The sequence below is a fragment of the Solanum tuberosum genome, unplaced genomic scaffold, assembly GCF_000226075.1.
Source record: "Solanum tuberosum cultivar DM 1-3 516 R44 unplaced genomic scaffold, SolTub_3.0 scf00040, whole genome shotgun sequence".
In the NCBI taxonomy this organism is placed as follows: domain Eukaryota; kingdom Viridiplantae; phylum Streptophyta; class Magnoliopsida; order Solanales; family Solanaceae; genus Solanum; species Solanum tuberosum.
The window spans coordinates 1,712,706-1,727,367 of NW_006238964.1; the positions used below are offsets into that span (position 1 = coordinate 1,712,706).

General features: G+C 34.4%; 2 protein-coding genes across 2 annotated transcripts; one reads left to right on the forward strand and one right to left on the reverse strand.

The window, feature by feature from the left end:
• The first annotated feature begins 5,010 nt into the window (after positions 1–5,010).
• Positions 5,011–7,095, forward strand: LOC102602116 (GDSL esterase/lipase APG-like). The gene is made up of 5 exons (XM_006342965.2): positions 5,011–5,418; positions 5,750–5,880; positions 6,044–6,277; positions 6,401–6,656; positions 6,754–7,095. Exons 1-5 carry the CDS (start codon positions 5,073–5,075, stop codon positions 6,948–6,950), a joined length of 1,164 nt encoding a protein of 387 aa, XP_006343027.1. The 5' UTR covers positions 5,011–5,072; the 3' UTR covers positions 6,951–7,095.
• A 4,743-nt stretch (positions 7,096–11,838) lies between these two features.
• On the reverse strand, positions 11,839–14,523 carry LOC102602452 (protein CHUP1, chloroplastic). Its single transcript, XM_006342966.2, has 4 exons — positions 14,239–14,523; positions 14,047–14,147; positions 12,930–13,691; positions 11,839–12,851 (listed from the first exon to the last, which is right to left on the reverse strand). The coding sequence occupies exons 1-4, from the start codon at positions 14,408–14,410 to the stop codon at positions 11,988–11,990; spliced, it is 1,899 nt and encodes a 632-aa protein (XP_006343028.2). The 5' UTR covers positions 14,411–14,523; the 3' UTR covers positions 11,839–11,987.
• Positions 14,524–14,662: the final 139 nt, after the last annotated feature.

Here is a 14,662-nt window from a genome sequence, read left to right on the forward strand (position 1 = left end):
GAAGAAGACGCAGGGGCGGGTAGGGTCGGTTTGGTATGTATTGTGGCTGTATGTATTGTATTGATGGGAATGGGTATTGAATTGATGTTGAGCTGTTGTTTGGAATGGGTTGAAAATTAGAAGAGTTGGGCTTGGATTTGAATTAGAGTTACGGAATGGGCTAGCTTGAACAAAGGGAAATGGGCTAGAGGAAAGGAAATAAGAATTGCATTGTATTGGGTCTGCTAATTAAAAGAATTGGGTTGTGGAACAGGCCCATTTTTTGGTCTTTTAAAGGGTTAAGGATAGGATAAGCAATTGGTTAAAAATTGCAACAAGATAAATTTTCATAAATTAATTAACGAGCTTCTTAATCTTAACGACTTAAAATAATTAATTCGATTGTAAAATAATTAATTTAATTATAAACTAATAATTAGGTAATTAATTAAACAAATATTTTAGGTAAAACTAAAGTCTTTTGAGACAATTTCCAAATACTAATATAATAAATATATACAAAATTATATAGAATATATATATTTATTTATTTTTAATTTTTTTTAAAAAAAATGACAAATTACTTAAAATGACTTGAATTTTAAAAAAAAATGACAAATTACTTAAAATGACTTGAAAAGTATTTAAAATTTATGAAGTCAATTATTCTAAATTGTTTGGAATTTAAGAAGTTCGATGATTAATTTATATTGTGGAGGTCCAAAATTGGGTGTCAACAGCAAATCCAGAAGCAGACTTAGGATATTGAGTGCTATCATTGTGGTATGAAAGGACACACAAAGAAGCTCTGCAGGAAGTTGAAAAGGGAGAACAAAAACAAAGAGGAAACTAAAGAAGATGGCAATGAAAATTGCCTAGCCACCGTCACCACCAAGATCTTGTTACCGTTCTTGATGCGGATATGATAAATATTGCTTGTGATGAGTTAAGCTGGGTTGTGGACACTGGTGTCGCATCTCACGTAACATCAAGGAAGGAGTTTTTCTCTTCCTATACTCCTGGTGATTTTGGAACCTTGAGCATGGGTAATGAGATTGTTTCTAGGGTGGTTGGTATTGGTACAATTTATTTGGAAACTAGTGTTGGAACAAAACTAGTTTTGAACAATGCGAAACATGTTCCTGATTTCTGTTGGTGTTTTGGATGATAAATGATATGCTAGTACCAACGGTGATGGAAAATGGAAACTCATTAAGGGTTCCTTGGTTGTGGCTCGTGGTAACAAACACTGTGGTCTATACTGGACTACGGCATTTGCTTGTGTTGATATGGTGAATGCGATTGAGAGCGATAACTCTTCAACATTATGGCACAAGAGACTTAGCCACATCAGCGAGAAAAGACTTAATGTTCTAGCCAAGAAAAAATTATTGTCGAATTTCAAAAGTGCTAAATTAGAAAAGTGTGAGCACTGCTTGGCTGGTAAACAAAATAGAGTTTAATTTAAGTCATACCCTCCTTCGAGAAAGACAGAGTTGCTTGAGTTGGTGCACTCTGATTTATGTGGTCCAATAAAGACAAGGACATTGGGTGGTGCACTCTACTTTGTCACTTTTATTGACGACTGCTCGAGAAAACTTTGGGTCTATGTCTTGAAGACTAAAGACCAAATGTTAGGTGTCTTCAAGCAGTTTCAGGCTTCAGTTGAAAGAGAAACTGAAATGTATTCGTACTAATAATGATGGTGAATATTGTGGACCATTTGACGAATACTGCAAGCATCAAGTCATTAGACACTAGAAGACTCCTCCTAAGACTCATCAACTTAATGGTTTGGTTGAGAGGATGAACAAGACCTTGCTGGAAATAGTTAAATATTTCCTTTCTAAAGCAAAGTTGCCGAACTCATTTTGGGGTGAGGCTATATTGACCGCTGCACATATTATTAATCAATCTCCTACTGTTACTTTGCAAAGTAATATGCCAAATAGAGTTTGGTATGGAAATGATGTCTCTTATGACCATTTGAGAGTATTTGGTTGCAAAGCCTTTGTACATGTGCCGAAAGATGATAGGTCAAAGTTAGATGCCAAGACAAGGCAGTGCATCTTCATTGGATATGGCCTTGATGAATTTGGTTACAGGCTATATGATTCAGTTGAGAAGAAACTCGTGAGAAGCCATGATATTATTTTTCATGGAGAATCAAACAATTGAAGATATTGACAAAGCGAAGAAGCTAGAATTTTCAAATTTTGATGACATAGTTCATCTAGATAAAGTTCCTCACACAAGTATGCATGATGTTGTTGGGATTGATGATCATGGTGACGCCCATAATCATGTATCGAATCGACATGTTAATGTTGATAATAACAATGATATTGTTATTGATTATCCTCTTGCTCATGAAGTTGTGGACGAATCAAATATTCCGCTTATGAGGTCTACAAGACAATGGATTCCTTCCTCGCATTATTCACCCAATGAGTATGTTTTACACAGTGACGGGGAGAACTTGAATGTTATGAGGAGGCCATAAAAAATGAGCACAAGGATCAATGGATTGAAGCCATGCAAGATGAGATGAAGTCTTTGCATGAGAACCACACTTATACGTTGGTAAAATTGCCCAAGGGCATGAGAGCTTTGAAGAACAAGTGGGTGTTCAAAGTTAAGGTTGAAGAACACAACTTGAAGGCTAGGTACAAAGCTAGATTGGTTGTTAAGGGATTTGGTCAAATGAAGGGTATTGACTTTGACGTAATATTTTCTCTTGTTGTGAAAATGTCCTCGATTCGTACAGTTCTAGGTTTGGCTGCTAGTCTTAATTTAGAGATTGAGCAGATGGATGTGAAGACGACTTTCCTTCATGGTGATCTAGAAGAAGAGATTTATATGGAACAACCTGAGGTCCAAAGTAAATGGTAAAGAATATTCTGTGTGCAAACTCAAAAAAAGTCTCTATGGCCTAAAGCAAGCTCCTAGATAGTGGTACAAGAAGTTTGAATCTGTTATGGGGGAGCAAGGCTATAAGAAGACTTCTTCAAATCATTGTGTATTTGTACAAAAAAAATCTGACAATGATTTTATCATCATCTTGTTGTATGTGGATGATATGTTGATTGTGGGCAAGAATACTTCCAAGATTGACGACTTAAAGAAAGAGTTGCGTAAGTCTTTTGCTATAAAAGACTTGGGTCATGCCAAATAAATTTTGGACATGAGAATTACTCGTCTCAGAGATAAAATGAAGATTTATTTGTCACAGAAGAAGTACATTGAACGTGTACTAGAGCGCTTCAATATGAAGAATGCTAAGCCTGTTAGCACACCTCTTGCTAGTCATATGAAGTTGAGCAAGAAGATGTGTCCTACAGCTAGAGAGGAAAAAGAGAGCATGGCCAAAGTTTTATATTCCTCCGTCGTCGGAAGTCTAATGTATGCAATGGTATGCACTAGACCTGATATTGCTCACACAGTTGGTGTTGTCAGCATATTTCTCGACAATCCGAGAAAAGAGCATTAGAAAGTTATGAAGTGGATACTCAAGTATCTTAGAGGAAGCTCAGATGAATGTTTGTGTTTTGGAGCATTAGATCCAATCTTGAAGGGCTATACAGATGCTGATATGGCAGGTGACCTTGATAATAGAAAATTCACTACTGGATAATTGTTTACTTTTTCAAGAGAGCTATATCATGGTAGTCGAAGTTGCAGAAGTGTGTTGCACTATCTACAACTGAAGCTCAGTATATTGCGGCTACTGAAGCCGACAAGGAGATAATATGGCTAAAGCGATTTCTTTAAGAGCTTGGTTTGCATCAGATAGAGTATATTGTCTATTGTGATAGCCAGAGTGCAATAGACTTGAGCAAGAACTCCATATACCATGCAAGGACAAAACACATCGACGTCAGATATTATTGGATTCGTGAGAAAGTGGAGAGTGAATCATTTCACGTCAAAAAGATCCACACGAATGAAAATCCCGCAGATATGCTGACCAAAACGATACTGAAAGACAAGTTCAAGCTATGCAAAGAACTTGTGGGTATGATCTCTCTTTAAAGAAAGATGGAAATACCTCTTTTTGGTGCATGGGACTGGAGAGGGAGATTTGTGAGGTCCATCCCATGTTTCTTACATTAGTCAATTTTTGCTACTCAATTGCTACAAACAATTGTTAAAAAGGAATAGTGACAACAAATGTGAGTTGAAAATAAAAGATTGGGTGGTGGCAAATTGGTAAGATTTGCAACCTACCTTTGAAATTTGCTACATTTGTCGTGACATAGGCATAGTTTTCTCCTTCTATAAATAGAGCATTTTTGCTCATTTGTAGAACACACCAAGTTAGAGAGAAAAAATCATTTTGAGAGCAAAGTAAGTTTTCCATAGACAATACAACAAAATTGTTTGTGAAGAAAAATAGAGTGGGAGCGATATTTTAGTAAGGTGGAAATCAAAGAGTGTGTAGTAGTCACTTTGAGTATTGTATTCGTGACTACAGTGTAAAATTCCTTATTATAGTGATATCAGTTGCTCCTCTTGGCCCGTGATTTTTTCCCTTATTTAGAAGGGTTTCCACGTAAAAATTTTGATGTCATTATTTTCCCATTTTATTTCTATTACTTTATCATACATATTTTTGTGCTTGTCCGCGTTTTTTCCAACAACTATAACATCCAAAAAAAAAATTATAAAAGTAGAAGGGGGGATGAACCTAACCTCAGATAGATAGATAACAACAAAAATAAACTAAACAATTTATAGAAAGGCTAAAATGACATAAATTTTCATACTATAAGCAAAATACAATAATTCAACAAACAAAAAAAATAAAATTGTCGTATCTTCTCCTTGTGCGAGGAAGGTGCATCAAGAAAGAATTATATACCTAACCTTAATCATAATGACTGTCGAAACAGATTTTAATAAAAACGTAATAAAGCCTTAGCTCCAAAGTAGGTAGATAAGCAACAATTTTTCAAAACTTTGATGAAAATTAATTAATGCTGATAGAATTATACAGATGAAATAAATGAGCTCCAGGGCCAGTGTAGTCTGTTCTCCCTTGCTGTTTCAGATCCCTTGTATTGAATGCAGAACTATTCATCCTTTAATTATTGATGGGATCAGACTTGCAACATACTGCTCATTATATAGTTTTCAAGTGTCTAGCTAACACACATAGTACGATTCATCTTTCGAAAATGGGCATCCACAATAATAAACCAGCATTGGTATTGTTGTTGGTGGTGGTGTTGGGTTCTGCGATCCGTTTGAATAGTGCTCAAGATTCGACAACGCTTGTTCCAGCAATCATAACATTTGGGGATTCAGCTTCTGATGTAGGAAATAATGACTACATTATTACTCTTTTTAAGGCTAATTATCCACCTTATGGAAGGGATTTTGTTACTCATCAACCTACTGGTAGATTCTGCAATGGCAAATTAGTCACTGATATGACTGGTAAGTTAACTTGCTAATTCCTACTCTAAAGTGTTTAGTATTGACAATTTTAATGAGTTACGATCACTCAACTAACAGTTTTTACTTTAGAAAATCATTCAACTTTGTTTTGTAACACAACTATTGTTCACCTATATTGTTATTTCAGTATAAAATCATTCAACCAATTCAGGCACTAGATATTATTTAGAGAGAATTTTTTTTAAGCCGGAACTCATTAACTTCAGCTCAAAGTCTGTATTTATATTTAAAGATTCAATTTCTAGATTTGCCTCTGTAGGATCCTGTTAGTTTTTAGTTACTACTATCAAGCTAACATATGTGGTTGTAGCTGATGCACTTGGCTTCACTACTTACCCGGCTGCATATTTGAGCCCTGAAGCATCGGGCAAAAATCTCCTTATTGGTACTAATTTCGCTTCTGCTGCTGCTGGCTATGATGATAAAACAGCCATCCTCAACGTAAGTTTTACAAATGCTCTCTTCTTACTGTTGTCATTATATTACTAGAACAGGCAGATAGTGTAACGATTTGTTGCTAAAGACCGTTTTTGTTGTAATGCATCTTTAGTCATCTAATGCGAATTTTGAATTTGGGGCTTGACAATTATTTTTGGTGATGCAGCATGCAATTCCATTGTCAAAACAGATGCAATATTACAAGGAGTACAAAACAAAGCTAGCAAAAGTTGCAGGCAGTCAAAAAGCGGAATCCATCATAAAGGATGCACTCTACATATTAAGTGCTGGAACAGCTGATTTCTTACAGAATTACTACTTCAATCCTTATCTTAACAAAATTTCTACTCCTCATCAGTATAGTTCTTATCTTATCCGCATATTCACTCGCTTTGTCAAGGTAGATTAACAAGCTATTTAGCCATAAATTAGCAACAAAGTTCATAACTAATTCACCCAAACCGATTTAAACTTTGATGAATCAGAAATTAGTAAAACATTAATTGATTAATTATGTAAACAGGATTTGTATGGACAAGGAGCAAGAAGAATTGGGGTTACTTCATTGCCACCATTGGGGTGTCTCCCAGCTGCTAAAACAATGTTCGGATTTCATAAAAGTGGTTGTATCTCAAAAATCAATAGAGATGCCAAACAATTCAACAAAAAGATGAATTCAACTGCAATACAATTGCGAAAGCAACTTCCTGGCCTTAAGATTGCTATCTTTGACGTTTTCCAGCCCATGTATGACCTCGTCAATTCTCCGTCAGACCACGGTAATTTTCCATTTAATTAAAGTCTACTATTCCACACTGCTTATACAAAATCCTGCGTACAACTTTGTTATTGACATAATCATTTGGTGATTTTTAGGATTCGTGGTAGCAAATCGAGGGTGCTGTGGGACAGGTAAAGTGGAGACAACATCACTATTTTGCAACCCAAAGTTAGCAGGGACTTGCAGCAATGCAACAGAGTATGTGTTTTGGGATGGAATTCATCTATCTCAAGCTGCTAACCAAGTCCTAGCTGATACGCTTATTATGCAAGGCATCTACCTACTTGGATAACTAATACAACCAAAATTTGTGAATTTTAGTAACTCAGTCGATTGGCTATTTAAATTTTCACTTTGTTGGTGAAGGTTCGATTTCTCACCTTGGGCTTCCCAGATGTTTTTGTTTAGATGAAGATGAAAATGATGTCTTGTGTTGTTGTCCTTGCTTATTTCTGTTATTAATGAATGTACCTTGTTGTGATGTCCTTCCTTTCAAATTTACTTATCGGTTATATTAAAAATATATTTTATTTTTATTACTCTCTTCTTTCATTTTTACTTGTAACATTTGAACTTGACACTCGGTTAAGAGAATTGATATGACTATTTTATCATACTACTCTTATTAATTAATAACATGTTTATTAGGTTTTGAAAAATGATTTTCTTATTAATTAATAATATGCTTATTAGGTTTTGAAAAATTATTTGTGAAATACGTAAGGTAAAGCAAGAAAAAAAATTATCTTTTTTTAATATGTTAAAATTGACAAGTAAAAATAAAAATCTATTTTTGAAATAGTAGACTAATAAAAGTGAACATAAGGAGTAATTATCACTTTTAGCATATTAAAAGAAAAAAAATCATGTTTTACCCTCTGACATTAATTACTTATTCTTCGAATCATTTTTCAAGATCTAAAATTATATATCAATTAATATGAATATTAAGATACAATATTCATATTAATTATTATTTCTTAAGATCGTATAAAATTTAAAGTGAATAAGTAAAAGTGAACGGATAAAATATTTTTAACCATGTTTATCAAAATGTCAGAATATAAATTGAATGTGGTTATACAATCAAACCTCTATCTATATAGGTAGCGTTTATCTGAAAAGTTAATGACTTGCTATAGTAAAGTGTTGCAATAGTCAATAAGACAACAGGAATACCGAATAGTCCAAAATATCTTTATCTTATCAAAAATAATTTAAATACACCTTCTGTTTCATTATACGTTTAATTTGAACCCTACAATTATACTGTGACAATAATTTGCCCTTAATTTAGATGGACTGCCCACTCGGAAGCTAGGGAACAAAAAGACCCACTTAAAATTTCCAAATTCTAAATAAAAAACCCATCCCAATTTTTTTTAGAGCAACTTTCACATATAGCAAATAAAAAAATCATATTTGTATGTTATAGCAACGTTTGCATAATTGCGCTCCATAGCAAACATATATATGTATAATTCGCTATACATATACAATTGAAAGCTATGTCTATTTCGCTATACATATATACAAAAAGAAGCAATTGTATAATTCGTTGGCTCCTCTTCAGATTTGTATAATTTCGTTGGCAGGCCATTTGTATAAACTGTTGTTAGCCTCTCGTTTGTATAAATCGTTGACAAAAATATTTGTATATCAAAAATTGCTCTCTCTTTCGCTTTATACAAACATAAATTAAACATTATACAAACATAAATTATACATTATATTTGTATAATCTGTGTTTGTATAAAAAGAGAAAGAGAGAAAGGCAAAAGAGAACTGGGCAGGGGAATATTTTTATTGTATAATTATAAGTGTATAGGACGAATATATATGTATTTGCATGTGTATATACAATTTTCTCTCGCTTTATACAAACAGAAACACAATTTATACAATTTTGTTGTATAAAGCAAGAGAGGCGAGCACAGAGGGAGCGAGCGAGAAAGGGAGTGTGGCGAACGAGAATTTGGAGGGAGAGAAGCGACTGGCAAACGTTTGCTATGGGGCGCAATTAAATCAAACAGTAGCTACTCCATTTATTTTAGATTATAAGTTTGTTATTCTGTACAATTATTCCTTTTTTTTTACTCATTGCCCTGCCCAATATTACACAATTTAAATAAAGTAGTAAAGTTATATAAAAAATTCTAAAATCAAACCTCTCACAACGTACATATAAGAAAAGGAAAGTTTTCCTAGTAACGCCAACACACTTTCCTACTTTCACCTGAAATAAGAAGAAAAAATAAAATGAACAAACTAAAGAATTTCCAAATCCGATTTAAAGAAGGAAATCTGAAAGAAATAGAAACTAAGCTGTTAAAACGTATATATATAACACAATTGCGTTCATTATTTGTCATAAGTTAATTGTTCAAAGAAAAATGGTGATCAGTCGTCATTCAAGAAAAAATATAAATATGAAGAGCATTGCAAGAAGACGTAATAATAACAAACTGATCAAAGAAAATGTTTCTTCTTCAATTGAATCTCTTCCCAATGAGTTACTTACTGATATTGTTGCGAGGGTTGCTTCTTTTTCCTTCAACAATTTCATCAATGTCAAACTAAGGTATGGTATATATATATATTTATAAACATCTTATTTTTTTAAACGAACAATTTTTTTTTCCCTAACTGATTGATATTTTAGTTGCAAGGTTCTTAATGAAATTTCAAATGAACGATACGTGTATCAGAAGGCAATACTGGTAGACTTTCCGATAGAACCTTCATGGCAAAAGGACAAGGAAGAGAAGATAAATAAAGTTACTTCTTTCATGGAGCTATGCAGAGAATGCGGGAATACAAAAGCCTTATATAGAAAAGGCGTGGTAATAATCAATTTTAAACTTTATACTCTTACCTTTTTTTTCCTACTAGACACTCACAACTCAAGATTTTGAATTTTATTTGTATGTGTTCAGGTGCCTAATTGATACTAATTTGTATTTAAATGTGTTTTTATTCTCAGATGGACTTTTTCAAAAACGATAGGCCAGAACTTGCAGTGGAATTGCTGAAGCAAGCAGCAAAAGGAGGCCACATTGGGGCATTGTATGTGATTGGCATAATTGGAGTCTTCTTGGGTGGTGAATTCAAGCGAAAAGGGGTAATGTTGATTGGTAATATGAAAGAAACAGAGACACTTAGAAAAGTAACAAGGGAATGTCGAAAGAGTTTAGAAGAGAACTTGAAAAATATTTGGGTGAAGAATCCTTTAGTTTTGGGAGAAAGACCCACTCGTTGCACTATTCAACATCGCAGGAATGGCTGGCCTCTTGACAGTGACGATGAACAAGTCGATTTTCATTGTCATGCTTGTAGTTGTGATGAAGAAATTGCTTATATCATTAGCATTTTGCCTACATATTAGAATTATCTGTAATTATCTTTCGATTATGTAATATTTTTTTACTTTGAACAATGAAGTTGATTCGTTATTTGTCGAGTCTGATATTTGCCTTCAAATTTTCATTGAACATTGAACAAAAAGCTAGGCCTCCACATTGTTAGTTTTTTTAGTTGATTTTGAAGTTCCATGGTAGCAGTTTCTTGCTCCTTGAGACCATAATACTCTGGCAGGAAAAATCCATCTCTGTCCTCTTGCAAAAGAAACAAAAACAGATTAGTTCGCAACAATCAAATATTTTATTCTTTAGAAAAGTCACAGTTCTTCAGAAAAGACAGATCTCTTCGGTAAAGTTGAAACTCATCATAAAAGTCATAATCTTTCCGAAGAGTCACAACATTTCAGAAAAGACAGAACCCTTTGGAAAAGTCATAACTTTTCAAAAAAATCATAACTCTTCAGAAAAATCATAACTCTTCATTTTTCTATTCAAACTTTTTAAAACCCAACACATAACTCAATTGCATTCATTGTTTGTAATGTAATAATAAATTTCTTCAAGAAAAAATATGAAGAGGACCGCAAGAAGAAGAAATAGTAATAACAAAGTCATAGAAGAAAATTCTTGTTCTTCCATTTTATTGCTTCCCAGAGTGATACTTACTGAAATTGTTGCAAAGGTTGCTTCTTCTTCCTTTAAGGATTTAATCAACCTCAAACTAAGGTATATATATTTATAAGTAGGAATACAACCTAGTTAATTTTCTTCTGATCTACTGGTTCTCTCAATTACTGTTCTGTCAATATTTTAATTAATTGTTTACTACATTATAGTATTTTCTTAATGTTTCAATATATATTTTATTTTGCATCCTCTGCATACACATTTGCTCTAGAATCTACGGATTATGTATTTTTGTTATGTGTTGTTTCCCGCTCTTCACCAGGTTAGCATTTAGAATTTTATTTTTTTTAATCAATTGATATTTTAGTTGCAAGATTTTTAATAAAGTCGCAAAGAAACGATATGTATATCAGAAGGTAACGCTGGTAGACTTTCCGATTGAACCTTCATGGAAAAAGCAGACGCAAGAAAAGATAGATGGAGTTACTTCTTTCATGGAGCTATGTAGAAAATGTGGAAATACAGAAGCATTATACAGAAAAGGCGTGGTAATAATTAATTTTAAACTTTACTCTTTACTTTGTTCCTACTAGATACTTGCAATTCAAAAATTTTGAAAAAAGAAATCCGCATTTGTTTAGGTGCTTAATTTGAACATGATTAATTCAAGTGTCTAAATGAATTTATCATGTATTCAGCGTAACTGATACTTAAATGTGTTTTTAATCTCAGATGGACTTTTTCAAAAACGATAAGCCTGAAGTTGCAATGGAATTTCTGAAACAAGCAGCAAACGGAGACCACTTTGGGGCATTGTATGTGATTGGCATATTAGGAGTCTTTTGGGGGGGTGAATATAAGCAAAAAGGGGTAAAGTTGATTGGCATCATGAAAGAAACAGAGGCACTTAGAAAAATAACAAGGCAATGTCGAAAAAGTTTAGTAGAGATATTGAAAATTATTTGGGTGAAGAATCCTTTAATTTTGGGAGAAAGACCCGCTCGTTGCACTATTCAACATGAAGAAAACATTCGCAGGAATGGCTGGCTTGACAGTGACGATGAACATGTCCACATTCATTGCGATGCTTGTAGTTGTGATGTAGAAATCGCTTATATCATTGATGTTTTGCCTACATATTAGTATTACCTATAATTATCTTTTGATTATGTAATATTTTTTGGCTCTGAACCATGGGCATAAGTGGATTCGTTAATTGTCTTTAAAATTCATTGAATATGTACAAACTCAGCAACATAAAATGATTAGAATTCAGAAGTCGTGAGTTTTAAACCATGATTCCGCCTCTGTGACTGTTTGAGCAAAGTTTATTTGCACAAATGTTAGAAGGAACTAACAGATGATGATCTCCTGCCAAATCCCATTTTAGAACGGGACCCTTTTAAAACTTTTGCATACTTCAGCAATTCTGCTTTCTCAGGCTCATCTTTACTTCTGTTTTCTTGAGGTGAATCCAATCTTCTTGAACCTGACGACGAACCCCCATCACTATTTTGCCTACTATTCATCGGATAGTTGTTGTTTTCTCCTAATTTGCAGCTCCTTGAACCTTGAGACACAGAATGTAGGTCCAGAAATTGTTTGGATGAACCTTGCGAGGACGTTCTTGACCTGATGTTGAGACCATTAACTCCGGAATCTATGTACCCTGGAGAATAACTAGAATGTCCTGCTACATTATCTTCTAGAGTGTGCACCATATCCATAGAAGAACTCCGACTAAGTGGGCGGCCTTTTCCTCTTACGAGTCTCATAAGCTTACTAAACACTTTATTTTTGCTCGAAGACTGAGTCTTACGGGGTGATGAGTTATCAGTAGAAGTTTCATCAAATTCAACAGAGTCTGTAAGAAAGGATGTTCGGGAGGAGGACCATTCGGAATCAAGATCACTAACATTAACCTCCCTTTCCCCTTGACTTTCTTCTTTATTTGCATATTCAAGAATTAGTTGCTTGGCTTTCTCCTCTGACTTGGGGCTCAATGTTTTGCTGAGGTCTCTTGCAATTGTCTTACCTGTGACTGGCTGATAGTTCCTCAGCTCATGCCGCAAGCAAGCATTTATCCATCGTAGATAGACTAGTTCCTCAGCATCAGTGCAGCGATCTGCTTGAAGGCGCTCAACATCCTTTGCTAAATCCTCATTTTGCTTTTTCAGCTGTAGAGTTTCCTCCTTCAGTGCTTCTGTCTGAAACAAGAAATGTTCAATAAGTACACAACACTAAACAAAGTGAAAAATAAAATGTAACATGAACAGAAGAATTACTTCTTCGTTCTCCAAGACAGAAGAAGCAATGATCTGAACAGATTCTAATCTATGAGCAAGATCTGAATTTTCTTTTCTTAAACTTTGGTTAGACTTATTCAACTCATCAGACTGATTCTCCAAATCCTTGAGTCTTCGGAGCTTTAACTGGACATTCGATTCAGCTTCAACAATCTTCTTTTCCTGATCATGCAACTTCATAACTTTTTCTTGAAGGGCTAAAATATGTTCTTTACTTTGATCAGCTTCTGATCTCACTTTCTTTTTTAGTTGCTTTATCTTGACTTTTGCAGCTTCGAGCTCACAAACAACTTTTCCATAATCAGACACTTTAGCCTCTAACCTCATCTTATCCGCGGTCAGTGACTCAATCTTGAGACCAAAAATCTTGGCCTCCACACTGTTTATTTTTAGTTGATTTTGAAGTTCCATGATAGCAGTTTCTTGCTCCTTGAGACCATAGTACTCGAGCAATTGTATTTCTAGAATCCTCTCCCTCTCTTCGAGAGTTTTAACAATGTTTTTCAGGCTCTTAATCTCTTGCTCATGGTTAACAATTTCTACAATTCTATATTCTCTGGGTGAATCTTCATGCTGCATCACTGTTTCAATGTCTCTCTTTGAGGTAGATAAAGCAAGTTCCTTTACAAGTTCATTGAACTCTGGCAGGAAAAATCCATCTCTCTCCGCGTTGAATATACCACTGCTAGATGGAACACCTGTGGAATTATCAATAATGTGTTTAGAGATGTGAAGGTCCTCCTGCAAGAGAAACGAAAAAACAGATCAGCTCGCAACAACCATTATATGTTGTAGAAACAGTTTAAAGATTCACTATGAAACAACTTCTTTTCTTTTCACTACTAACATCAATGCCAACTGTAGGGGGAGAGGATTTCCCTAAAACAATGTGAAGTCATCCCTATTTCTCGCTCGCTGTCCATGGGGTTGTTGACTAATGACCTAAAAATACATGATGTTCGAGCACCAAATAGCAATGACATGAGATTGACTGGCCGGTTCGACTAGACAAGTGCTAGCCCTGGTACAACTTCCCACAAATCTAACTATATTACCCAACACATTTTGTTAACAAAGAACAAATGTATAATCTTACGTGTTTCTCTGACGCGGTAGAAACTGATTTCCGGGAGGAAGGTGACGGAGTTGCAGGGGAGGCATGATCATCAATATTTGTGAGCTCATAATTTTGACCACCTGTAAACTCAATTCACAAAATCAAAAGCAAACAAAATATCAGGAGAAAAAAGACAACCAATCACAAAAACATTAAAATTCAAAAATGAACCTGTTGCATATGGAGGTGGGGATGAATTTGATTTGGAATTGGAATTGGAATTGGAGGGTTTGATTCTTCTGGTTCTGAAAATGGTATAGATAATTCCACCAAGAGATATAGCCAAAACAACGCCAACTTTGAAGACAACAGGCCTTATTATGTTCCTATTATCTCTCACCATTATCAATTTTTCTTACAAACATCATCATGGATTTGAGTTTCCCTCTTCCTCCTCCTCCTCATCTAAATACCCCCAACAACACAAAACAGACAGGGATAATTGAAACAAGGAAGGGGGAATCACTTCTCCAGGATGATAAAGTTAGAAAATGATAATGGTGTTAGGATAATTTGTTTATTACTAGTACTATATATTAATGTATATTTTGAGATAATGGTCTATAGATGTACAATTTTGTTGTTGTCCATATTT